General features: G+C 42.2%; 1 protein-coding gene across 2 annotated transcripts in view; it reads right to left on the bottom strand.

Moving 5' to 3' along the window:
• Window positions 1-27,284, bottom strand: part of LOC105449904 (fibroblast growth factor 17) — a 60,315-nt gene extending 33,031 nt beyond the window's left edge. The window contains exon 1 of one of the 2 annotated variants that reach the window (XM_011689364.1): window positions 26,206-27,284. In XM_011689364.1, the coding sequence (XP_011687666.1) occupies window positions 26,206-26,225 (20 nt within the window). In that variant the 5' untranslated portion in view covers window positions 26,226-27,284. Of the gene's footprint in view, window positions 1-25,622; window positions 25,706-26,205 lie in introns of those variants that run through there. The other variant, XM_011689365.1, reaches the window with a different exon arrangement.
• Window positions 27,285-27,849: the final 565 nt, after the last annotated feature.

The following is a 27,849-nucleotide window of genomic DNA, read 5'->3' as shown; positions in this document are numbered from 1 at the left end:
ATACGTATATAGCACTCGTTTCATTGATTTTTTTTTATATATAAAACTTAATTGTCTCATCTTACATTTTTCCGCGCAATCCAAATCTATTTAGAAATGTCATCCGTAATACATTAATATGTTCTTTTCTTCTATATTAATTGTCGCGGTTTCCCTTTTCAGTATGTCACTTTACCAAGCTTCTCACTTTGCCGACCTTAGCTCTTTTTCACAGATATCGCTCGTAATTCATTACAGTCCGGCGTGAGTGAGTTCTGCTCGTAAAGTACGAACGAGCATGGACTCTCGGCGAGAAAGAAAACAATAGCCGCAATAGCAATCTCTTCAGCAACCATCACCGCCGCCGCCGCCGCCGCCGTCGCCGCCGTCGTCGCCACCGCCCGCGCCGCCGCCGCCGCCTTGGTGATTGGAGAACCGGACGAAGCATCAGGAAAAGGATTCGACTGGGATCGCAAAAGCGCGGCATAGATATCCTCGGCGGCCATCTTGCACCAAAGGATTGTTGCGCCGCCACCGGTGCCGGGCTCGGCGCCGTAGAAAGAAGACCGAGAGAAACAAAAACGGGGAGATACGGAGAAAGAGACGCGCGCATCAGACATGCAATAGCGACGCCCCCGTTGTAAATTATCTCGCGGGAGGCGAAACGGGACAGAGGTGAGGCGGACGATGTGGACAAAGCAGCGAGGAACGAAGAGCGTTGCCGAGGCAAGACAGCGGGGCGGAGAGACGTGTCGTGGAGGGAACCGCGCGCGGCACAGAGTTGTAAAGAGAGAGAGAAAGAGAGAGAGAGCGGGTCGAGGGTCCTCGCTCCAGCGGTCTAATTAAGAACTCAGGCTAATTCAATTATAATTTATGCCTCGAGGCAGTACCCTCGGGGGTCCTCGGCCCCCTCTCGCCCGGGCCTCCTAGGTACGGGCAATCAATTACACGGGACTAAACGCCACATGTCTGTGGCACAATAATTTACGACGATTTCGGGCTTTCGTCGATCCACTCGCGAACGTCGTGACAGTATGTACGTCGGGACCAGCCAGCTCATCGTCGGTCAGAGGAGGCCGCGAGGAACGAGGAAGAGAAACCGAAGTTGCACGACGGTGGAGAAGGAGGAGGCGAACGTCCGCCGCCTTGACAGGATTGAGACGTCCTAGATTATTTGTTTGGAGTGCAACGCCGCTCCGCCCAGCTCATCTCGTGTGCTCCTCTTCTCTCGACGCCTGCGTTCTGCGCTGCCCTCCTCTCTTTCTCTCTCTCTCTCTCTCTCTCTCTCTCTCGATCGCCGCCACCGCCGCTTTCTTCCCGTCAGCGACCACCGACGGCACCTTTTTGCCCACGCCGACAGTGAGAAAGCACACCGCCAGAGAGATAGTCTTGCGTGAACGTGCGTTTCGATAGACGCGTCCTTGGAACATCGCCGTCGACTAGACGAAATCCTCCCAAGAAGGGATCATTCACTCGCGCGTCTACTGTCAAGAACATTTTTCGGTCTCATTAGCGGGAAGCTGTCATTAGTCAGACAACTTTTCGTTGTCAGCTGAATTTCAACTGAACCTATTGAATAAAAGCGATTGAAGCTTACTTTATAATATCACGTTGAAGATGAAAGTGCAATATTGACTGAGTATTATTAACACTAGACTATGTTATGGAAATAGAGTCATTCAGCATTATTAATTCTTGCATATATGGTAAGAGCTGCTGTATCTTTGGAACTATATCAGTTACCAAATTGCTTGCATATAAAGAGGACTACATAAAGGAATTGATTGTTAAAATGTATCTTGTGGCACATGTAATAAATTGAAATCTTTGTCAAGTTCGTGAAATTTGATAATAGTGTCATTCAGATTGAAATATGAAACTCAATGAAATGCATTAAAGCCACGCGAAGACAATATCTTTATATATACGTGTACACAATTGAAATTACGTCACCATAATTTACGATCCGCAGTAAAAACGTTTTCCCATCCGTTTGCTAACTCTTAAAACATTTTCTCAAAGCGCAATAAATTAGTATTTAGAATAAAGTATCCGCTTATATCTAGCAGTCTGCGATTAACGTGCATCAAACACGTCGCATTACGAAATGTGTTATATATGACACCCGCATAATACATCGGCCCCTAGTTCTTCTGCTATTATGATATATTGCGGGGTACTTGCTAATCTATAAGGTTAACGATGGTCTCTCTAAAGTAAAGATTTAACTCACCGACACTAATCTTCAGGCAAACCAAAGAGTTATTCTTTTTCAAAGAATTATCAGACGTACTAAAAATCATAGAAATCAAAAACTATTTAGTAGCCATAAAAAGAACATTTCTGTTGTTGAATATATTGAATACTTTTTACATCTACAGCCCGAATATACTAACATGTTTTATGTATGACGGCATAACTAGACAAAGAAATACAATTTTTGTTCCATGCGTCATTCAGACGATTTATGGATTAGTACCTTGTTGAAATGAATTGGTATCCCAGACTATTTCTGCGAACAACAGTAACTTATGATTGATAAACATGCTGAGTAGTCAGTCAACGCGTCATCAGAGCTGATGCGACAGAATGATTCGAACGACGTATTTTTTCGAATGTTCGAAATGCCTCTAAGACAAGAGATTTGCGTATAGAATTGTTCATATTCTACTCGCTAATCAAAATGGCAAATATCCGCAGCGCTCGCGAGACGGACATCGAAAATGCAAATTAAGAGAAAGTAGGTATAGGAAGCAATCGCAGATCTTCATACCGCGTCGCGTGTCATACGCGTGCACGCTGTGAACAATTTATATATATATATATATATATATATATATATATATATATACATATATATATGTATATACACGTGCACTACACGCAGCAAACACGACACCTCGTCGAAAAATTATGCAATCCATTTGAACGTCGTTCAACGGTGTTTACTACTTCAATGGAATTTTACGGATGCCGGGGAAATTTCCGATTACATATAAGTTTATTGCGAAGCCATCATATATTCCATATACAAATTCGTATGTTGTTTTGTATGTATTTATCTTTGCGACTCAAAACATATCTATCTTGGGATAACGATGAAAAAAAATCAAAGTAAGTACTTTAGAAACTATCTAAATCTATTGAAGATATAATCATGCCGATATGGTAGAGCAAAATGGCTGAACAGGAGAATAAGAGGTGAATCGGTTTAAAGTTAGAAACACAGGAAAAAAAGTATAACGACTGTGCACAAGAGTGGCCGTGCTTCCTAGTAACGCAACGAAGTAAAGTTAAAGTAGGTGAATCGCCACCGAGTAGAAGCAAATAAACGAGCAAGTTTTTCAATTTAAAATTTAATTCACCCCTCGAATCCGTTCACTACTTTACCACGCACAATAACTGAGGATTTATTCCCGTATTTAACCGAGCAATGCGATAGTTCGTAGAAAACGCACAACTGAGAGGAAGGACAACAACGGAAGCAGCCTCCTACGTTCAAATAACCGCCTTGAATCCGTGAATGACGAGCGTCCTGAACTCGATGATCGCGAGTCTACACTTCGACGAGAGGAGAAGCAAAGAGAACGGGCAAGATGTCGTACGGTTCGTTCCCTCTATAAATACATTTACCGTGTTTGCGGAGCACTTGTACTTGGCGGCTTTGTACCGGTGGAATGCGACTCTCCCTCTGTTTCGATCGGTTTTTTTCCAAGGGCCGGAGGTGCGGTAAAATTTGGACGGTGGAGGACTTTCGAAATACTACAGTTGCTTACGAAATTTTTCCGTCGCCGGCCTATTCATAATAATTGACATTTCGACCACATCACGAAAATATGACGGAAGTACTTTCTCATTCTTATATGATTAAAATTTTCATGTATTGAAAAATTACTGACTTTGAATATTTTTCAATTTACCAACGAGAAAATATTTTGTACGATATTTTGCATGTAGTTTAAAACAAAATTACAAATTGCAAATTGTTTACATGCATGTAGCTGTTCAAAATGCGTTACAAAATTTTACAATAAAAGATTCTTATTCTCTTTATATTTACGAACATTTTTTTATCATACATCATTTCTTAATCATAAAACACCGATAATTATCGTTTTAATTACTTGCAACTATAATCTCTGTTGTGTAGACATAATAATAACGACATTGATGAAAATTCTATCATTTTCTTCGTCGAAACAATCGCGCCAAGCAGTTCTTTGTCGCACAATGTGCAAGACGTAATCAATAATTTTTCTCAATGTTTGTAATCTCTTTGTATATCGATTAGCCGCATATCTGATCCAATTGACCACCAGCGTGGCTAGTTTTATCTCGAACTACGTATCTGATATTTGTTTATGTGTGATGACTATACAGAATCGCATTTTCGCGAGATCTCGATCACCTCGACCCAAAATTACGAAAATCTGTCGGAGAGTATATTACATCAGTCCTGCCAGAGGCACACGTATAGGTATCGATTACAACTTCATCGCCGCAGAGAATCGCGAGTCAGCATTCAGCGCACGCCATGGGAATCGAGCGGCAATTAAGTTGTAAGTCGCTAATTAAGTCGTTAATAGATTTACGGGCGTTTCACCGAACCGATAAAAGTGCAATGGCGAGGAAAACAAGTCCGGAATAACGAACATACGTATCGAGCGAAAGTTTCTCGGACTTCAAAGATCGAGAAGGCTTCTTACATAACCGAGAAGTAATTTGATTTAACACCGACGGTATGTGGCTTACTAGAATTATTAGCGACGTCGATCAGAAGTATAAACTGATGACGACGGAGCGAAAATCGCGAACGAATACATCATAAAAGATCGAAGAGCAGACAGTCAAGACTCAACTGAAAACGTCACCCTAGAACAGCTGGTTAGTCACACGATTTATAAGTTTTATCGTACCACTCGAAAATTAAAAAAATTCCGACATGCTATCAATAGAAGCGCGAATGGTTGAATATACGATTAATTTAAAAAATTGTAAAGCGTGTATCATGCGAATCGCTGATACGCGCTTTTGTATCCGATATCTATATGCGCCATAAAGTTGTTATATATATTATTACTATTATCGCAACTATTATTAGTTCAATCGCGCGAGTGGTACGAATCCGTCTACCGCCGTGCCGCCGATAAGACGATAACACAGCGGTCGAACATATGAACCGCGCTTCTGATAAGGATCACATTCTTGGTAACGATAACAAAGAGAATGCTGATTTTTTTTTTATCCCGACGAACTGATTCGCAACACATTTTGCGGACCACACAAAGAATATTGTATTGTATTAATTATAAGTTAAAACACTCTTCACACGCATACCTACGTATTCAAGCACCTCGTCGAATTTATATTGTCAGTTCGATTACGTTGTAATTTTTTTTTTATTGGCAACGTCAAAATAATTTATTATGCATGATAATTTCCACACATTTAAATCTTAACAGTCAAAAATTGGAAAACGAGTAGAATCTTGTTTCTCTGCAGACGGCACAAATCGGCGCTCTTACGCGGACCGGTCTCGCTCTCTCTTTACTCCTCTCTTTCTCTCTCTTTCCTCTCGATGCTTCTTGTCATTTACATACAAATTTATTCGCGCGTGCAGGCGGCACGAATCGGTGCCGGTTTCAAAGACAAACGACGTCGCCGATTATTTAGCCTGGAGGGCCAGGCCGAGGAGCGTCTTCCTGAATGGAGCCGGTCGATCGCTCGCAGTCGCGAGTCGCGCCGCGCCGCGCCGCGCCACGCCGCGTTTTATACATACATATGCCCGTCGATAATGCCTTCGGTCAATAATCACCGCGCTCGAGCATGGCACGCACGCACGCGGCCAGCCTCGCAGGCCTTCGCGCAATGCTAACAGGCCTTTGCGGAAAAAGTTGGCGCCAAAAATATTTGCCGTCCGGCGACAGCTATATACGTGAGAGCACTCCGTCGATAGGAAGCCGCCGTGTATCGTCGTTTTTGTGCCGCGCCAGTCTGACTCTATTGGGAATCTCTATGGGTCTGTGATTCCCCTTGGCCTCATTAATACTTACAAATTGGAGCGAATAAAAAAAAATATCGATCGTATTTGGGTGTGCTCGCAAAAATGTTATTAATATTTACGTATCCATTCAAGTTAATTCGCACTTACAAGAGCTTCGAATTCATCGAAAAATTATGAGTTTTATATTAATGATTTGTAAGAAATTTCAGACAGATCGAATGTTTTGTATTCATATATACTTTGATTATTTTGATTCCTTGTATCTTTGGAAAAAAATTTTTTTATAATCTCGTCGCGATAAAATCTGAAGATTAATTTTTAAAAACCGATTAAAAATAGAAACTGCTCACATTTGTAAAATTCTCGCTCGGTTTTAATGGAAAATTAAACGAATGACGACGATAACGGTACAATGCAATATACTAGGAACACATTTTTCTTCGGTCGGTCGAGCAACGCAGAGTACTTCTTTCTGTAGAATTGGTAGATTTCCAAAATGTTCCTTTTTATTAGCTTCGAAGAGCGTAATCTCTTGGCAATTTACTTAGATCTGTTGTCTAACTTTATTGTTGATTATCGCTCCGATTGATTACGTGAGAGATCAAGCTATATCGGTTTCGTGCAAGCAGAAAATTTCAAAGGGCAAAAATGCGAACTATTCTTACATGCGATATATTCTTAACTCGTCTTAAGCTACCACTTCAAGTTTTATTGCCGTCGAGGATAAGTTTTCAATAATAAACCTCACTTTATCGAGCATGTAGCGACTAAAAAACTGAAGATACGTCCAATTAAGTTGAATTATATCACTCATATTTTTTATTTATCAACATATATGCACTTTATTATTCAATTGCTATATTATTTGTATCATTTGTTTTACATCGCTGCCGACAGATTTTAAATCTGATATTTGCGACCTGCAAAGAACGCAGAAATTTTACAGAACAAATCGATTAAATGTTATAAAGAATCGTCGTGTTATCGTTTCGATCATTTGTCTTAGTTTCACGTTTTGCTATCCAACGGCGCCATGGTATGGTGATAATCTAATCTCGCGATAATGTATCGACATACGTTTGCGCGATGTCTATCACGTGGTACTTCGGGAAAAAAGAGTACTCGCACTCATATAATACTCGTGCATGAGTAGAGCTATTTATATCGAAAATCAAATGCACAGGTGCGATATTTGTAATCAAAAGAGAGTACACATGCAGAAGGAAAACACACGAAATCTCAGTGTTTTGGACTTGACACGATTCTAGATTGTCTGTGTTATGTAAGTGCAATATAGATTGTGAAATCTATTTATACCTAATACTACTACACGTACAACCGTATCGTCATTAATATCATTGTCGTTGTGAACGAGAATTATAAACAATGGATCAAACGTTTTCCTCTCAATTTTGTTCAGTGATTTAACTTAATGTGATTGGAACAAAATGAAATGTAAGTAAAGATTCTTGTCGCGGTATTGTTTATTTGCGGCTAAGCAATCCAGTTGTCTCGTCCAGTCGTTGATCTCTCAATCTGCACAATTCTCTAAGTGCAGGCATGATATATACTTAAGTTTCTAATGTCAAATAAATGATACATATAGCTCAAGTTAAATTAAAATTATATATTACTTATTAAAAATATATAAAAGTATTGAAACATCTTTATCTCTCTCTTGAATTATATTTATTCTAGATAAAACTTTTAATACGTATATTGATATGAATCAAATATTATTTATTATTGATATGATATAAAAATCATATCAATATGATATTCTCAATTATCCATTAAAAATTGATACTTTTATTATATATAAATGACAATTTATATCATAAGACTGAGTTCTACCGTGTATTTAGTATAAACAGAATTATTAATGAATTTCATAATAGTTAATATATATCGCATAAAATATACAGTAACCAGAGCACTAAAAGCATGCATAATATAGTTGATGAAGCGACACGGAGTAAATGAGAAACGTTATTCTTCTCGGATTAAAATAGAATTAAAATTTTAAAGAAGAAAAAGAATTGAGAATATCGAGAGATGTGCTATTTCTATTAATAGATGGAAACTCTTGCCAGATATACTAAAAAAAGACTGGTGACTTGAAGGAACGAACCAGGCCAAGAAGCCTCGAAAGAAAAGCTTCAAGGGAGTGCTCCTTGATATTCGGAATTTAATCGCTCGTATATCCACCATTACCTCTCTATCTTGAACAGCAATTATTGTCAACCGCGTCCTTTGCCTCTCGGTCGGTAGATGAATCTACTTCGACGCTATCGAGCGCGCATTATGTGCGTGCACACGTACACGTACCAATGTACTATCATGCATACGTGTAGTACGTTATACTGGCACCAAACGTATATAACTCCACTTTATCGCGGCCATTAAGGAGACATTAAGTTCCTCTGCCAAGGGAACCAGCTTGACGCTAAGGACAAAAATGGCTCGGTGGTTTCGTTGGGAAATCTGAGTGCACGACCGCAAGGTCGACAAAATGTATCAGGATCGCCGCCGCGATCGCCGCGCGGAAAGAAAGAAGTGCGTCTTGCGCAAATAATCGCTCTGTCGCTATCATCCGTACGCCTTAATCGAGATTTACGCGCGGTACTTAATATCACCGTTAAAAGGCACACTGACGGATTTTACAAACCGCCGCGTCGAGTTTAGTTTCGATATCGGCGTAGGACACTCTTTACGATAATGGAAATAACCGTTCGTATACCCCGATCGGCGCTCTCGAGAAAGTATACGCGGCGACGTGAGATTAAGGAAATCGATTTGCGTTCGAGAGACAGCCATTCACATAATTTCGTTCGGACGCAATGTATCCGATGGAGAGGAGGTTGTCTTCACGAAAAATCGGACGGCGCGGCGAGGGCGACAAATAAGAGTAGGAATCGATGGCAGCGAGCATTAACATTCCAAACGTAATACCGCCATAAATATCGGCTCGTAAGATATGCGAGATACGATCGGCGGAAAATACACGGCAATTACAATCGTTTTGGACGCCGGCTTGTCTATGAGATGATTAATGCGTATCGATCCGGGTCATCATTCGTAGCGGATTATCGCGGATCGGACATTATTGTAAAATGTAAATACACTACCGGCGCGTCGCAATCGACACGTCAATTGTGCCACGCCAGTATCGAGCAGCGGAAACTATCTTATAATGGTTACCTAACGATCCGGAAAATCATAAATGTGCGAAATGAGACGATCGTAAAGCTTTCTGTCGATAGAACAGAACTCAGCTTAACTCGTCTAAGATGCTGTTATATCTATAACATTTTATGACTTTAAGACTGCAGGTGAGATAAGTACACACGGTAATCCGAGCGGTTGATTATTGATCAGGTTACGTTCATCCAGTCGCAACCGTAAACAGAGTATCGGTAATATGTTAATGCCATTGCAAATTAAGTGCCGCCATTCACACACCTGTACGAAAAGTTAAAGCTTTTTAAGTAGCTAATAATGAGATTATTGAATGTACAATTGCAAGATTATGCAGAAATACGATTTATAAACTAATCGCCGCATGTTTTTATTACACAGCTCAATCTTATAATTAAATTTACGTCATGCATGTTAAATAAAAAAAAAAGTAATAATTAATTTTCAATAATTCCTCCACTAATTGTAAATAATTTTTTTAAAATACCTCTATAAGACAATTCGCAATTATCTGCTATGTTAATTAATTTTAAGAGCCCGATAGGAACAATGCGTGAGATCTGAGGGGTTGTTTTGTAACAAGTAACGAAGTCTCAGTATCTGACCCAGATTAAGGCTATAAACTGCCCAGCAATAACACTGGTACACCCGCTATGTTCCACGATACTGTTATGATAGGTATACGCTGCCCACACTTCGCCTTTTATCCCGCTGCATTATTAACAATAAGTTGAAGTAGCCACGACATCCGTATAAGCGAAAACCATGCTCGAGCATAATAAATTGCACAGCAAAACAAGGCGTTGCGTCACGGAAGCGTCCTTTCGGTCGCACACCGTTATGTTATTAACATATTTAATCGCCGTCATATATACCTTCCAACGTGTTTATTGCCCCTTTAACCGTCCACCCCGGTTCGCCATTCGGTTAGCTTCAGTCTGCTCCGAATAATTCGTGATCCGTCTTACCCTACATACGCACGTCACCATGGAGGTCGCATGCTCAAAAGTGGAGAGAACGAAAATGCACAAACATCTCGGCCACGAATGATCCATGTATAAATTGGCGTGCAAATATTGGTCGTGCGCTTTAGCAATTCTTAAACAAGTTCATTACCGGGAAACGATATGTTTGCGCCGCTTTGTGTACCACATATGCAGCTGCACCGACCTACAAACCCTAAATTGCGGAATTAATCGAGACCTCATTAGTGCTACAATGAATTATATAAATTTAATTAAATTTATAAAAAAATAATCACAATAGCGGTATAAAAAAAACTATAATAAAAAAATGTTACTGTATGAATTATAGCGATATCTTGTCGATAAAACTTTATCTTAAAATTTAACGTTTATAATTTTCATCGACATATATCCATATGTTTGCGACGTGTGGTGTTTATGATAGATTATATCGCCGTGCCGGTGTAGTGATTTTCGCCGACGGAGAGCAACACTATGATTACAGTATTGATGCATAGACCCCGAGAATATTATGGTTGCTATGATGATTCTCTGATTGAATGTGTAATTGCGTCGCGGTCAAGCGCAAAATAACAGCCCATTAGGCGCGATGCGGCGCGCGAGCTCTTTCTCTCGAGTCTAATCGATCGGGCTATTAGGGCCTGCCGAACGGCAGGGCCGCGAACGGGCCCCGAACGAAACCACGAATTTGCGGGGCCACGTCTGCGCGAGCCACGCAGGAAGATCTCGTTGTAGGTGGTCCCGGTAATGACGTATAGACGACGTATAGGTAGTGTAAAGTCGTTTTAAAGACCCGTACTCTTACCGACGACGCCGACAAATTCAACGGCTTAACTAGCTAACGTCTTCGGCTTTTATTTTCCTCTTCTCCGCCTCACGCAGTATATTCGTCTATTAACGGGGCGATTAGCCGGCTCCTCTCTCGCTGAACCTGCACCGGCCGAGCGTGATTATTAACTGTCTCACGAACGTAACTGTACACACGACTCTAAATGAGATTACGCTCCACGATGTCAAGAAGCGTTCCGACAAAAGGTAAACCGTTGATCGGGAACTTGTGACTAATCTCGCGTTAAGTATTGAATCATCGATATTGAAATAATATCTATAAAATGTTCGATGAAATGTCTAGATATCAAGTAATTAAAAAATAAGTACAGAAAATATGACAACATAGGGATGAGTAAACGCTAACACGATATAAAATTGTTATTAACTCTTATGATAAATTCTCAAGCAATTCTTTGAATTCAAAGTTTTAGAAGATGTAATCATTTACGCAATCATCAATGTAGCTGTTATCTAAAGTATTTGAACTTCAACAATTACTTGTGTCGCAGCAACTTCAGCAAAATTAAAAGGCGTTCTTTTTATAGAAAGTTACATTTCATCATAATGATAAACCAATAACATTATCAAGTCATACCCGCGATAAGTCAAGCGAAAAAAATACAAAAGCTTGACGGTAAAATAGCAACCATAACATTTACGTTTCTGAGATACCGCGAACTCGACCGCTTAAGTAGTCGATGTCATTCCTCTCTTCCCGGATAATACGGCATCCATTAACACACAGATTAGACGGGAACATTTTCTTAAAGCGTATTTATTAATCTCTTCACGATTGTAACTATACGCGTCATCGCTCTAAGCGATTAGCTTCGTAATTTGCTCGGGCGGCGACAGCCAAAGGTAATCTGTGAGGTATAGCCGTTTTTCGTATCTTGAAATTTTACCGTTGAAAATAGTCAGCTGTTGTACATCCATACGCATTCAGCAAGTGCTTTCTTATCAAATCTTGTCAAAATGTCAATTCTTTCACGCAGACGCCTTGTCGCACGTATAGGCTACTATACGTTAGTCAATGACGCGCGGTAGATACTTCCCGGGCACTTCGTGGCTAAACATCCAGGCCGCCCGCGTCGTGAAGTGAAGATGTTTGTTTGGTTTTCCCACGAAGAATGCCATGAAGCACTCTCGAAAGAGGCGACCGTGCACGTCGAGTGTCCGCGAGTTTCCGAGACCCGACACTTCGATCGTATTCTCCCTAAGCATGCCGTAGTGACTACGACTACGCCGTACTAGGCGCGGAGCGAGGTTGTGTACAACCGGAGTACGCCTGGGCTTCGGGGAAACCGACTTTACGTGCACATTATGTGACGTTTTCTACCATATATTATGATCTGTTCACAAAGTGCTCGTTCATGGAAATATAATGGAGAGATATTTCGCCACGTTATTCTACTATCCGCTACTATACGTCACCTCTCACGGAAAATAGAACGTACTTATCTTTATACAAAGTTTCATCTTTACGTATAATGGGAAATATATAGATTTAATCAGAGAGGAAGAGATGATGATGATGATGATGAAATCGCCATTTATTATGCGCTCCAGGATGGATCCTCTTAAGCGCAGAATGGAAGGGAGGGAGGGAGGGAGGGAGGGAGGGAGGGAGAGAGAGAGAGAGAGAGAGAGAGAGAGAGAGAGAGAGAGAGAGAGAGAGAGAGAGAGTAATTTGAGCCAGAAGAGTAGCTTTGTGTGCTAAGAAAAATCAACAATCTTCACAATGTCGTGTACCTGTAAAATATTACCTGGATTGTATACCAGTAGTGCGTTATCTTCTCTTGATCACAATATTTGCTGGCGCGCTATCGTTGCATTAAAGCAGCAGTTATGCAAAGCCAAATGTTTTCTCCGTACCCACTTGTTTCGTAACACGTATCACAATATGGAGCAGACAGCAAGGCTACGCACGTTTAATGCTCACGCCAGCTTATTATTTTAATTTTCCATTCGATGTCGCCTTGTAAAATTAGTCAAGCACGACAACGACGGGGATAAGGTAACCGCTCGAGAAACGGGTGGAAAATTGTGGAAAGAGCCGGGCAATCGAACAGACGTGAGCTCATAAATTTTTCAGGAGACTCCACGGGGTCGTCGTCACTGAAAGTCGATATCTACGGCAGAAACGCCACTGTTTGGTCTCCGTTTCGATCACTCTGTCTACCTTAGAGGATGTAAAGCCGTGATTTCTACATGTAGATTCTGTCATGTACCCATCATCCTATATAGAGCACTATACTTAGCACTGGTTGCCGAAGTAACCCAATAACGCATGTAAAACAGACAACTTGAACAGACTTTCTCATACAATGCAACGCGAATGTATAAAAGAATGAGAAAAGGCGAAAGGAAAACGACGACTATAATGATTAGTCGTTGATATTTAACGGTGAATATATTTTGTCTAATGAGGCACACAAAGTTTCCGATAACTCTAACGTGTATCGTATTGATATTACGATAAGATATATATTCATACATATTACGTAATATTCACATCGTAAAAACTGTCACAATAAATTTCGTATTTTGCGATTTGCGTTTGTTTTACATAAATACTTCGTGGGAAAATTAGCAATAAAAAGTGAAGGCGATCACCTTGACTAGTAATAAATTGCATCATGATATTTGCATCTTCTTTTACCTTTTACCCGACCCGGCGTTTACGATTTTCCATTTTATGCTTCTAATTTTAGCAACGCTAAACCTGCCCACAGGAACGTCTTATCTGAAAGGGTCGCTGCGATCTAAGTACATCAAATGAGTCAGCTCTTCTAGTGTTAATAATTCAATGAAATAATCTATATGAAAAGAGTAACCACACCTCCTTTCCAGCCAGCTGAGATACGGTTCTCGATAATGCAAGCGGAAAGAGCGATGACATCGATCATCTTCTAAATATTTAGTCTCCTCGCGATCACTGACCCGTCCCAACGAGCCTACTCATAGACGTAACCATTCTATCTCAATCACAAGAGCGAGAGATCCTACGCACGACGTGTGTGCCATACACACTCAACAAGCCGTGGTGCAAGTGACCGATGCAATACGCGCCATTCGCCGTCGAGGAAGGACGATAACGCATTCAGGTCGTTATCGCCCTCATATCGTATTACAAGCCGAGACGATTCGCGATACAAGCGCGTGTTCGAGTCACCGCATGCTCCTCACCCTTATTCAGGCGGGCTTTACTGCTTCCACGTTCGATGCGGTAGCCGTGTAATGCGTGCATGAACCATATCTAAGTCGGTATGCTTATTATCCGTTTGTGATAGCTGGCGATAGCGGAATATAGCGTGTGTGCTTGTGTTGCGAAAAATATCGGAAATATTGAAACATCCATGTGGCGGTCGATTGTGAAAATATTGTAATTCTATCGTATTCGATAAAGCTTGAATCAAACTTGACATTTACAACGAAAATATTACAATGACAATATATTTTGCGACAAAATATCTCTTAATCATCATGCCATCAATCTATTCGTCCTGTTTTGTAATTCTAATAATAAATAATAAAATGTAGAAACGGAAAGTAGTAAACTTGACAAATGATAGAAAAATAAGATATTAGAAATAAAGTATCATTAATAATATCTACTTTAACCACTTTTCGGGTCAATGCATCGTGCGCCAGAGAGGGTATCGCAAAGATACTTTATATTCGGTCTTCTTCTATTGAATGGAACTTTTCATGCACAAGCATTCACGGTGACTTCTGTAACGTATGCTTTCGACCTGGAAACGTAGGTTGCTCGCTTTCGTGAGGTAAACGCGGTACGTAATGCCGACATTTGCATGAACGAATAAAATTGTCCAAGCATAAGATCCGAACGTACTGAGGCGTTCCGCCCCTCCTCTTACGTCGCAACGGCAGACTAGCTTCTTCAGCTCCCGGCACCATTCCCCTTAGAAGTTACATGACAGGGTACCGGGTTCGACGCCCGACCAGGAGGGGGCGAACTGGTGGAAAACGCGGACAAAACAAGACGCACTGGTCTTACGACAAGTCAGCGGAATAAAGTTTGCCGGGCGGCGGCGGTGGCGCGGTGGCGCCCGAAAACTTGAGAAAACTCGAAGTCTCCCCTGGACCTGATTCGAGGGGGTTAGCACGGTGACGGGTACGCGGGGACGCCAGTGGTGGCAATACTCTAAACTAAAGTCGATGGCCGTTGCTCTCGGAGGAGTTTTCGGTGGGTTGGGCGCGCACGATCAACTCGCCGAGTTCGATTTGTAAACAAGGCTCTCAATAATGGAAGATTGTTATAACCCGACCAGCAGCACAGTCACCACCCGTGTCCTCCCCCATTCCTCTCCACTCGATGAAAAGAAGCAAGGGGACGAGAATAATACGTGAGCTAACTTTAATGCCGGGCGACACTCGCGAGTAGAACAGTCTCTAACTGCGAAATGTCGCTCGTCGTCGAAAGAACAGTTGGCGAAGCTACCAGGTAGCACGCGAGTAGCATCGATTCCAGCACGGCATAGACACATGTTCGAGCAGGCAAAAGAAAAGTTTCCAGAGAATCAGGTTAAAGAGTGAAATGGAAAGATCTCAAATAAAGTCAAGTAAAAATGCGATTTACGTTGTCAGGATAGCTATTTTGAGATATTTCGCTAGTCTATCCATATTTTTTCTGCTAATTCTTCATTAATATTAATTTAATAACATAAATAATAATTTTCAATGGTACTAGATATAATATAAAAACGAATTATTAAAATAATAATTTTCAGTATTGCTATACTAGGTCAAACGATCTATATGCAAAAGCAGACAGTACTATGATAGATCAATTTGAAAATCTGTAATACTTATAAGTCAATTTGCTCTCGTTCGTCTGCTCTTTCAATTACAAAATAGACACTCCTAAAAAAAAGAGAGACATTCAGAACATCTCTCCGGTGAGAGTAAGGCGATGATAGTTTTACAGCGTTCAGCGTCATCGAATTAACCGCTAATCTCGGCTCGTCCTGCCTCTCTATTTCATCCTCGGCGTACCTGTCATCGGCCGTGACGCGCCATCCTAGCCACGGTAGAAAAGTTAATTGCCGCCGGGGCAGCCCCCTACACCAAGACGTTCATTAGGTAGCTCCAGAGACCCAGTGACGTCAGACCTGGTAACGAGAATATGAGGGTCGACTACTCTCTCTCTCTCTCTCTCTCTTTCATGTCGTCTACCCTTATGCCCGCGCGCATGGTGGCGGTCGATTAAATTCGGACGGTCCACAGCTCCCTCCCCCCCATCTTATTCGTGGCTACTTGGCCGTTCATTATGATTTACACGAATCATTAACGATACCGAGCGAAGCAGAGCGGGCACGGGAAAACACGAGGGAGATTTACGCCGTTTTGGAGGGCAACAGCTGTCCCGAAGTTTATACCGCCCGCTTCACGGAGGGCGCGCGACCTAGGAACGGTCGAATCCTTTTACGAGCACTCTAACTCGTTATTGCGACGAGCCGAAATGGAATTCAAGCTCATCACGAATTGCTCGGCCGGTTAATTGTAGCTGGTTAGTAAAACAACGGAAGAAATTTATAGGCGTAGCTATAAATCATCCATGCAAATATACGCGGGTTTACAGCGCTGAGATTATCTCGTTCTTGCAAGCTATATACGCACGTATGTAGTTCTCAACTATCGCGCGCAATTAGTATAGCGCGTGTAACGAAAGTATTAAAATGGAAATTGTTGAAAATAATGCCATCGAGCGACAAAATCCTAAATGTCATTTAGGTTTTTCGTTCTTACGCGTCGAAATTCTTTCCTACCTCTCGTTCGCCTAACGGATCATCGCATCCAAGAAACGGGCTGATTGACTTTTTAATTGGAGCCCCGCGCGACCAGCAATTACGATCGTTGACCCTCTTATCCCTAGTTCCCGTGCTTCGCGCGGGAACGAGCGCGAACCGACGCAGACCGTGCCAGTTCGGTAATACGCAAACTGGAAATCGCCATGCATCCTCGTCGCCTGACATCATTTACGTTGATCCGTGACGAACGACGCTCGACCGTCTCGCTTTCATCCCGCCTTGTCACTAACTATGTTGATTTTAACCGGAGAGATGAGCCTGGCTCGATATGGCAGCGCCGGAGCAGGTGGACGGGAACAAAGCAACGTAAAGGGCTAAAAAAAACTCGAGCATGTCGCACAGGTGATTACGCGAAACGTACATGACAAGTTATAAAGCCGATCAGCGACATATGTATAAGTTACAATTAAAAGGCCCGAGGCTTGGAACCTTTTTGAAGAACTTCCCTCCCTCGAAAGGACGTTGTTTCTAAGCTAATTTAATTTTAATTGATATTTATTTTAATATCGAGTACCACTAATACCAATATCACTCGATAATTTCGATACCAAACCAAATGTGTATATTATAAATCTATTCGTGATAAAATTTAAAATAATAAAAGCGAATAAATTGAGCATTATCATTTTTCACAATTTCTTAATTTTATATATTAAGTATCTCCATGATAAAGTAACTAAAGAGATTAACTAAATTAAATTTCAGTTAAAAGGCCTAGCTGTAATTAACTGCATAAGATTTCGTTATCTACTCACTCGATAATCAACTCGCCAAGGGCCTTTAATTATCAATGTAAAGTAACTTCATAATTAGACCTTCTACATAATATGGGATGCGATGTAGTGTCAAGATATCGTAAGCGTACCTATTCATCCCTCACGTGCGAGCGATTAAGTTCCCGAGGTCCTCGTACGTGTCTGCGCATCCACGCAGCGCAAAACGAAAGAGTTGATTTATTAGAGCGACGAAATGATCCTCATTACGCCGCTCGTCTTCTCGACCGACCGGATTCCTGATTCGAACACCCGTCCGTCTCGTGGCTCCGGACCGTTTCGATATCGGTATCGTCGCATATTCGTGATCCGATTAAAATTATCGTGTAAGCGACGATTTCGCGTAATTGCCATATACGTTACAAACATTCTATAGAGTATGTTAGATACAGCGATGCGATAAATGCGCGTGTATAATTTTACGTGTCGCAGTAAATCATTATTAATATTTAATACAACATTCAATGAAAAAATACGAACATTTATTAATAGAAAAACGCTAAAATATATCATACCCATAATTCATGAATTTTTAATATTTGTCGTTAAAATAAAAAATTTTTAATTTAGTAATTGAATTTTTTTTACAATAAGAAAAAAAATAGATTACTTAAATGCTAAAGATTCACATAACTTGAAAAACAAAACTTATTATATGTTTATGTATCTAAGCCTTAAGTAGGTATTGAATACAATTTTGGGTAAAACAGCAATACTATAGTACTAAAAATTTTGCAGAATATAAAAACATACTTTCTACGAGAATAATATTACCGCGTAAGAGAAATAACAAAAAATTCAACAGCAGAGCGACCTCCGATGAAGATGTAAAGTTAATTCCTTCAGGCTAATATCCTGAGACACGGGCCGGGAGGTGTCACGACACGTGAAATAATCGATTATAAGCTTTAAGATTTTTTTCTGTCACGTATCGAGGAACAATGAACGCGTACGCGTAGGCAGAGAAGACTTCATTATCTCGCGAGGGTGGAAATGGAATATGCATGTGCGGTCTCTTTCGTGCGCTGGCGCGCGCACGCGTGCAAATGAATGCGCGCGTGGCGGTCCATACGTTTCTTTCACGGCTGAATCTTGGATATTTCCCAGGGAGGCACACATTAAAGGTGCAATAACCCGATCTCGATGCTCGGCCCTCTCGTTCGGTTAACGACCGTCAGCAATGGCTGTCTCTTGGATCGAATCTTGTGTGAGCCGAGATAGTAATAAAAAAAAATAATAATAAAATAAAATATAAACGTACGGAGATGTGCCAGTCGCGTGTGCATGGCATATGTCATATGAAAAGACGATTCTGTCGTCGCAATTATTGCCGTTGAAGAGCCTCATTGAACGTGTCGTAATCGAAAGATGTCGACTCTTACCCGCCGCAGCCGTACACGGGCCGTCGATTCGATTCGGCCGCGACCATCGATCATTCTCGCGACTTTATGGATTTCGGTCCACGCGATTTACTTCCTCCTTCGATAATGGTGGACTTTATATACTTTGTCACCGGGTGCAAATTCAATCGCGGTTGAATGCCCCAAATAAATACGTCATGAGCGACCGCGATCGATTTAGCAAGTCGTTCGGAAAGTGAAAGATGGTAAAATAAAAAAAGCAGGTTTGTGGAACGAAATATTCAAAAAGAGATAAAAAGATATTCGTGTACGTATTAAGCTTATCGATCCTCTAAAGCGCCATGAAGAAATAATCAGAGAGAATGCATGGAATAATTCTGGGTAAACGCAAAAGATGGAAGACATTTGTCGTTCTGTATTGAATAATATAAATCTCCATAATATAATTATATTTTCCTAGAAAATAAGATTAATTGCAGTGTTATTGCAGTTTTAATTTTATCGTACGACATTCAATCATATGTTGCACGTATACTCTGAAGATGTAATAATTTACTTACAATATACATATTAATTTAATAATTCCGTTTGATTGTTTTTCAGTCATTAACTGCAAATAGTACACTTGCATAAACTCTCACAGCGCGGTTCGTACCCGCGGGTATACGGAAGTGGGGTATCTTTACGCATGCATGGGATATAGGTGTATATACCGCTCAGGTAGCCAACCGCTCCGAGTAATCCAAGAAAAAGCAGGAGCACTCTCGCTCCCGCGTGTGCATGCATACGCTCCCTCCGTCTCTCCTACCGCGAGAAAACCGTACTCTCGCTCGGGGCGAACACGCAATTCCGAGGGATTAGACGTCACCCAACACCCGTTCGGCTTATGTCCCGTAACGTACACCGGATGTAGAAATGTCCTGAGCCAGCGCATTGCTTCACCCACCGCTACCTGGTAGCAATGGTAGCGGTTCGGCCGCCTTCGCCTTTACCGCGGCGTTGCACGCCGTGGCGGGGGCGCTCTCGATCTTCGCCTCGAGCTTAGAACTCAATCCGGGCCGACGAGGGGCCTGGCGCCGACTGTCACGCACGAAGCACGAACAAATTAACTGCCACGCATGATCGCCTATGTGCCGTCTATACGATTCTTGGAAGCAGTGCGCCTCTTTGCAATCTTCACGCAGGGCACGCGCATCGATAAGTGATCAGAGAAAAATACTTTTAGAACTCTTTCTATCGCTATAAATAAACAGAGAATATTCTTAACAACTAACTTATCGAATAAGATTTAAATTTTTAAATGCCTTCATGCCCTTTATCTTTGTTTAAATGCAGAGTTTGTTTTTTTTTTAATAATAACGTGAAGAATAAAAATTTTGAAATTTTCTTATTAATAATTGATCTCTCAAATTCGAATTTATGAAAAGATTGAAATCACTAATTGGCGAGAGGAAGAAGAAGTATTTGCGTCAATTTTCAACGTCTGCGAAGATTGCGACAAATGTCCTACGACGTAAAGATAGTAATAGAAATATTTCTGCTCGCGGCGTTTTTGTACGATATATAACGCGACTTCGCACGGCTTGACTATCCGCGAATGCTATTTCTCTTAAATATCGATTCCGATGCAAGCCGTAACACGTGTTATCGCAGGTCGTACACGGCGGGCTTACGTACGTGTTCGATTCTGCCAGGCGCCCGAGCAATTCCCCGTGCGAACTGAGAGAGCGAGTACTTACGCGTGTACGGGGAGAGTAAGTACCGCGGGCTTGTGTGTACCGCACGCGGTATACGCGGCGTTAGATTACTTTCATGCCGTGTTTGTCGTGCGGTCGGGCCCGCCAGTTCACGATTGCGGGTGATTTCCACGACGTTAAGCCGCTGTTCGGACTCTCGTCGTTCCAAGGACAGCGATGTCAAGCCATTATATCAATTATAAAAAAATTAATTGGCATTTGATTGGCCACAGTATTTACAATTTTGTAAAATCTACATGATACACAGAGGGGAAGATCTCTCTCTATATGACGATTAATAAATTTTATAAACCGTGTATTTTCAATAAGCAAAGAAAATTGTTGTAATGCGTTTAAAACGCAAGGGGATCAAATAAAAGTACAAGATGCACATAATTTTGTCATTTTCAAGGGAAAAAAATGATCTTTTATGAATATATGTAATGATGAATATAACGATCAATAGTGCTAAAAGCCTCAATCAAATAATTATGCCTACACGTTTATTGCTTCAGAAAATAGATAAACGAAAGTACTGGGCGATGCATTTGCCACAGGTGCAAAGCAATTCTGTTTGTAGACGAATGTCTTCACTTAACACGTTATCGTACCTAGTAATTGACCAAATTACTAATAAGAGGTTGAGAAAATCACGTTCGTTCTCTTAATCGTTAACTACCTTGTTTAGAAATGTTCGTTCCTCGTTAAAGTACAATAGCATCGATAATGGCAATCTTTCGTTGAAAGTCGAGAAAGTTAACGCAATCGAAATGCTTCGTAATATTCTAAGATTAATCTCGCTGCAATCAAAAAAGATTCGTTACAAAATACGCATAATATTAATTAATTAATCAGTAATTTACTTTTCTATCCTTCCATTTTCCATTCCATTAAGAAAACATCTATTCTTAAAGAATATTGACAGCAATAAAGACTATATAGTTCCAAAGTTCCAATATTAAGTGCAAGGTCCACAAAGTTACCTAATGATTCGAGATAAGCATTTAATGCATACTTGTGTTGTTTTAATGATAATTTTTGCTCACAGAATATCTGATTTCAATTAGCAAGATCGCTGATTACCCAAACAAGTATCTTGCTTTTAGGATATCGATGGCAATGTACCAAAACAATCGCGAAAGCCCGCTCGCCTTTTCCGTTTGTTATTCTTTTTATATGGGCTAATCAAAGACGCATAAATGAGTTCTACATAAAGAATCGGACTCGAATTACTTCTGCAAATCCAGTTTTAGTATTAAACTAGAAATCTCAAGGACTTTATATTCATAGATATACCCACTTGTCCGATGAAATCTTGCCGCAATAGTATTCGATATCAAATTGTGGCACAAGACAGATAATATCATTACCGCGACCTTGTTTTCCCTGATTGGATTGTCTCCGCGTCCACATGCATATCGATATTACTCGGAACATTATACATTGCAATTGGCATCAATAACAATAGCGAAAGTGAGAATATACTCTGCCACTTTTACGTTCCACCAGTTGCTCTTCAACCAGCATTAATATAATAACTCCATAAATGCATCTTTCTATAAATCAAAATTGTTTTGAGAAATTCCTTTTTAAATATTTCCTCACACATTTTTCTTACTCTTAATATTCTCATCAAATATTTACTTTTCACTATTATTACAAGCGACAATCTTCACACAAAAAAATCGTTAATGAAATAATTAAGAATAATTTACATAATTATTGCAAAAATAATATCTTAAAGCCTGTGTTTACGTCTGCGTAAAAAAAAAATTGCATCTGCACGTGCGTAATACTTCAGTTCGCAAGTGTACTTTAAAAGTGCTTTACGTGGAAAAACGGTGCGACCAGATCTAAAATGCCCGTGTCACACGCATTCCTTTAATAAGACCTGAACATAAGGCGAAATGCATTATGTGCATCCACCGACCCCGTAACCGCTAAAATCTTTCTTATGTTCGCTTATTATTCATGTTAGCACATGCGTCGCCGGGGATTTACAATGTTTGCACGACGTGGCGTAGGTCGAGCTTCGTTGCCCGGCATCGTGCTCCGTTCGATGGACATTGATTAGTCGCTGCACGAGGAAGAATTCGCAAGGATTTCTCATAGGATGTAAATGCTAATCTTTTAGCGGCGATAAGACATCGTTGTTATATCTTTTTCTCAGGTATAAAACAATTTTCAGATATAAAACAATTTTAACGGCGCAAAGCGCAACTGAATCTAATATTGGGGTCGTCGCTGCAAAGACTGCAAAGATTGTCTTTTGATTGAAAGACAATTGGAAATTAAAGTCGAAGAGAAACTAATGTCAGAGAAGAAATCCAACTATAGCCTGGCTAATCGTCGCTACCGATCCGTACGAAACTCATCGTGTTCGATCGATAGAGCAAGGTGCGCGCGGACAAAAGTCGCCCGACTATTACTGGAAAGTGCGATAAAACCCAATGAGTCGTGAAAGGTCCAAGAACCACGCGGCGTATGACCATACGGCGCAACGAATGCTGTCACTCACATCGGGACGGGGGATAATTCCCTGCAATTTAGAATGACTCCCATATACAACGCAAATGAATGACTCGCGTACGCGTGTTACGCCGCCCCGCACGCGCGCGCTCCATTACCCGTGAACGAAATATCGAAAACGTGCCGGTGATTACAGGGATCGCAAGCACAGCGGAATAAATCGGTATGGAGATAATGGCTCGGCGTGCAAGATCTATCGTGCGATCTCTCACGAGACAAAGAGGAACGCTCGTGGCGCACGATTGAAAGTTGTCAATTTGTCAATGATGGGGAAAATTTTTAATTGGTTTTCAACAATGGATCAAGTATGACTTGGGAAGAGAGGAGAAGAGAACGGTAAAAGGGAAGAAAAGAGCGGAGGTTAAAGGTCAGAAAGAAGAGAACGTGAGATAAAGAATGCCGTTGCTTAATCACGTGGGGGGGGGTTCATCCGAGAAGTATTTTAATTGCGCGTTTTCCTTATCTAAAATATGCTCCGTTATCGCGGACTCACCATCTGATTTTCCTGCTAACAGCCGCCGCCTTCCGATAATCGTCGAAACGGTGGGATTCCATGATAGAGTGTTTATTCGATCAATAGCGAACTTTACGGCCGTCGGCATTTCTGTGTGTGTATATATTGAGCGGGTTCGATCTGAAGAGTAGAACGATCCCTCGCGACAGTGTGTCGCCAACGAAATCGAAACCTATTCGCGCAAATCTCCGATAAAGTCACGGTGCTCCACTTGATTCGAAAGTCCAGTTGATATTTTTCAATCTGTCGGTTTAAATGAGTTCACACACATATGAGATTAACATCACACTTAGATTACATCTCAAAAATTTTACAGTACTTAAGATAAAATTATATCGAGGATTAAATCGTTGAGGTATTGGCAGAGAGGCTAGCGCGAGTACTATTTAAACGGGATATTATCTAATTAACGCACTTTGCATTTAAATGCATAAGTGCTTGCATATCTTTGCAGAGACGACCGGAAATCATTAACAACACAATACACAACGTGCACCGTTAACATAATAAAATATGATATGTAGATGTGAAATCCAATTATTACCATATGTACAAAAAATACAATTAGACTGGAGTAGTGAAATTGAAAAGAAGAATGTAATATTCAATTCGACGCGTAAGTCGCAAGCGCGTGAAATCATGTGTGAATTTCTCTACCTAAAGTGAGCAACCGTCGGCTTGAAAAGGGTATAGCTTTTCGTTAACCGACTGCAAAACGTGTCAAGACCCTTCGGTTACGCTCATCTGCAGGGGTTACTCTCATCCAACGTGGCAAAGGGTTGCGCGCGTCGTGCTTGATCGAATTCCGCTGCTCGGGATCGTTATGCACCAGCAGCAGTACAAATAAATTGAAAGTGATACTCTTCACCATGAAAGCCGAGCTTTCCGTCTTTAAACATTCAATAAATTAAAATGCAATCTAATTCGAAGATATCAAAATGCAGGTATATAATTTATTACGCTCGTGAAAGATTGGTCATTTTCGTGCGGCGGATGGTGGAGAAAAACTCACGAAAGAGAAACTCTTAGCTTCACCCTCCCTTAAACTATCCCAACAGCCTCGCGTTTGTAATGGATACCGTTATACAAACGCCGTCATACCCGCGAGGTACGACTTGTCTCTCGCCGTATTTGATCATAACTGCATTTTAAAACCGACGCGCGCTTTTTTAGGGCAAAGCCCGTTTGTCGTTTTACTACCTGGTGTCATTTCGAGGAAACATTTATGTCCCCAAACTGGATTTTTTGGGGAACAAATCCTACTTTACAAACGATTTTGTGTACAAGAAGTCCTTTTAAGTACACTCCACATTTAACCATCTTACAATCAACACATTTCAAGTCGAATAAAATGTATTTTAATCGGCTTTCTACCACATATTATTATCACAAAGAATTCAATGGATGGACGATCTCAAGCAGACCCATATGTCGTGGCATATGTCGTAATTACCGCAGTGTATAATTCGATCGGAAAATTGACGATTTTAAGCCACGCGCACGTTGACTAACGATAAGCAGTAAACTGCAAAAAGTAGAAGAGCTAATTTGTTAAACAAATGCTTAAACATAAACAATTTAATGGATTTGGACATTCGCTCATAAAACTCTCTTTATAGTGAATGCGCAATACCGCTCACGCATGTAACGTAAGTTATTTTAAAGTAAAATCCAACATACCACAATAACATGGCTTTTTTAAATTACAGAATCGTACAAATTTGAATTTTGTTTCATAAACGAGCCTGCCCTGCCGCTCTCAGCTCACGCCTCATCATTCGCCCGTCGCCAAGATGCACGCGAACCTTTACGGGCAAGTGATCCGAAATACATCCCGATATACATCGTGACGAGATCTCTCGCGTGTGGAAACTTACATTTGTTTCCGCGTTAGACGACGTGGATTGACGAGATCGTGAAGGAACCGCGTGATCCGAAGCGGACGTCATCCCAGTATTCGTGTACGAGTACCTTTATCAGCTCGGAGCCAGGATCACTCACCACCGTCGTCGTCGCGTGCGCACTCGCGACCACTCTCTTACCACCGCCAAACAACAAATAATAACACCGCCACCGCACGCAGCACCAACCACGCAGACCACCACACACAGAGAACAAATTTTTTTTTCTTTTTTACGAATATATTTCGCAAGTGCAGGGCACACGATTCGCTGCACGAATTGCGACGCGCAGGGAGACGGAGGACGATGTATACGCGTCGAGAGCGCTCAAGTGTCAGTGTAACGTGGCGGGGATGCTGAGATCGTCGTTCCACCCAATCCCCTCGGAATCATCTTAACTCGATCGATTCGCGCACGACTCGATCGAGAGATGGGCGAGGCAAGAGCCTCCTCGTGATAATCCGGCGGAACAATGTCGAGATGGATGAACGTACGTTCGCGCGTAACCCTTTCCTCTTTTTCCCCTCTTTTCCGTTTCTTTTATTAAAAAGACACTCACGTGCTTAAAGTGAGACGCATCCAGGCGCGTTGCGTCAGCAGCGTCGACGCATTGCGTCGGGCTGGCCTCCGGGAGCTGCTTTTAAAATCCTCGCATCTAACGACGCCGCTGTTCCTTTACTCCACTTTGTCTCCCTTCGTGGCGCGCGAAACACACTACTATCCCCTTCGATCGGTCGAGATCGATCGACAGCACTTGATCGTTCACACAATGTCGTTCACACTATATCCACTTCGTACATGAGATACGTGAAAGATAAGAGAAAATGAGAAAACTCCGAAATTCGTTGCTCCAAAATGATTCGCTCCAAGCAAATCACTAAGCAGTCATCGCTACGTATTGCACCGTATGTACGCGACACCGCTCGCTGTGCTGCACAGGTATCATTCAACTAGCGCAGTAGCTACCGGTACGTGCGCGTCACGTTTTACGAGACACCTATATTTCCAAGTAACTTCCGCTCGACCATGCGCGCGGCTCACTCAGTTCGCGCGAAATCTCTCAACCACGCGCTGACGTGATTTCACCCCCCCGAGTGAACGACAGCGACGCGCGATCGTATCCTCAAGACCGACGGCGGGCAACAACAGCGATAGCAACGTGGTAGCACCGTGGCAGCCAGTACATCTCCGCTTCGCCAGCTTGGAAGCGTGCCAACGTTCTATCGTCACGAGGAATCGGCGGCACTGCAAACGGCGGCACTTGGCGGGGGTGGCGGTAAAACGTGGCGAACGCCGCCGCTCAACGACGCTCCGGTAAACGCACGCGAGAACGCGCCCCTCTCAGCGCGGCGAGCGATCAACCCTCCGAGACAATCGCACCCTCCTCCGCACGAGGGAGTAAGAGGGAAGCCGGCGAGACCGCGAGCACCAAGTAGACCGGTCGACTGCGTAGCCGACGACGAAGGTGCACCCAGGGCGCTCCTGCACGGCGACGATTCGTCGACGGCAACGGCGACGACGGCGACGACGATGATGGTGCGACGACACGACCGTAGCACGCGTAGCGCGACAGTATACAACAACGGTGCCGCTGCTGCCGTGTATCCCGACGGCTCGGAGGCGCGCAAGTCAGCCCCACTAGTGTTCGCTCGCTTACCTGGCCGTTTCCCTGCCGCTGCCGCTCGACTAGAGCGTACCCCCACCCCTCTCTTGCCACCCCTCCACTCGTATCGTACACGAGGCTGCCCCTCCATCGGCATGCTCTTCCCTATCCCTCCTCCTATCCCTCTCGCGGCGTGTTCGCCACAAACGAACGCCCCCGCTTGCCGCGCAACCCTACTTCTACCTCACGCACCGTACTCTCTTTTATAGTGAAATGATATGGAAACGCGCGTTACTGCGCCCAGCCGGGGGAAAAAGGTTGCGGCGATTTCATGGCGAAACACGTGGCGGCAACCCTCGCGTTTGCCCCGCCGGGTTGCAGTCCGATAGGAATAGTATTGCGGAATGGAGCCACTTGCTCCTAACTCGCACGTCTTCGAACGATCGCTCAGAACTTTCATGAATTCTGTCCGTGCCCCAGCAAGAGTTTCGAAAGAGTTTCTGCTAATCCACACCTGAAAATTAATGCGTCTTATACTGCTGATTTTTTCCGATTTCTACTCTTTCTTATAGTCAGATTCCTATTCGTCGTTGTCATCCA

The sequence above is a fragment of the Wasmannia auropunctata genome, unplaced genomic scaffold, assembly GCF_000956235.1.
Source record: "Wasmannia auropunctata unplaced genomic scaffold, wasmannia.A_1.0 LD336071.1, whole genome shotgun sequence".
Lineage (NCBI taxonomy): Eukaryota > Metazoa > Arthropoda > Insecta > Hymenoptera > Formicidae > Wasmannia > Wasmannia auropunctata.
The sequence above is the reverse complement of the archived record's forward strand: the minus strand, read 5'-3'. Positions and strand labels throughout refer to the sequence as shown.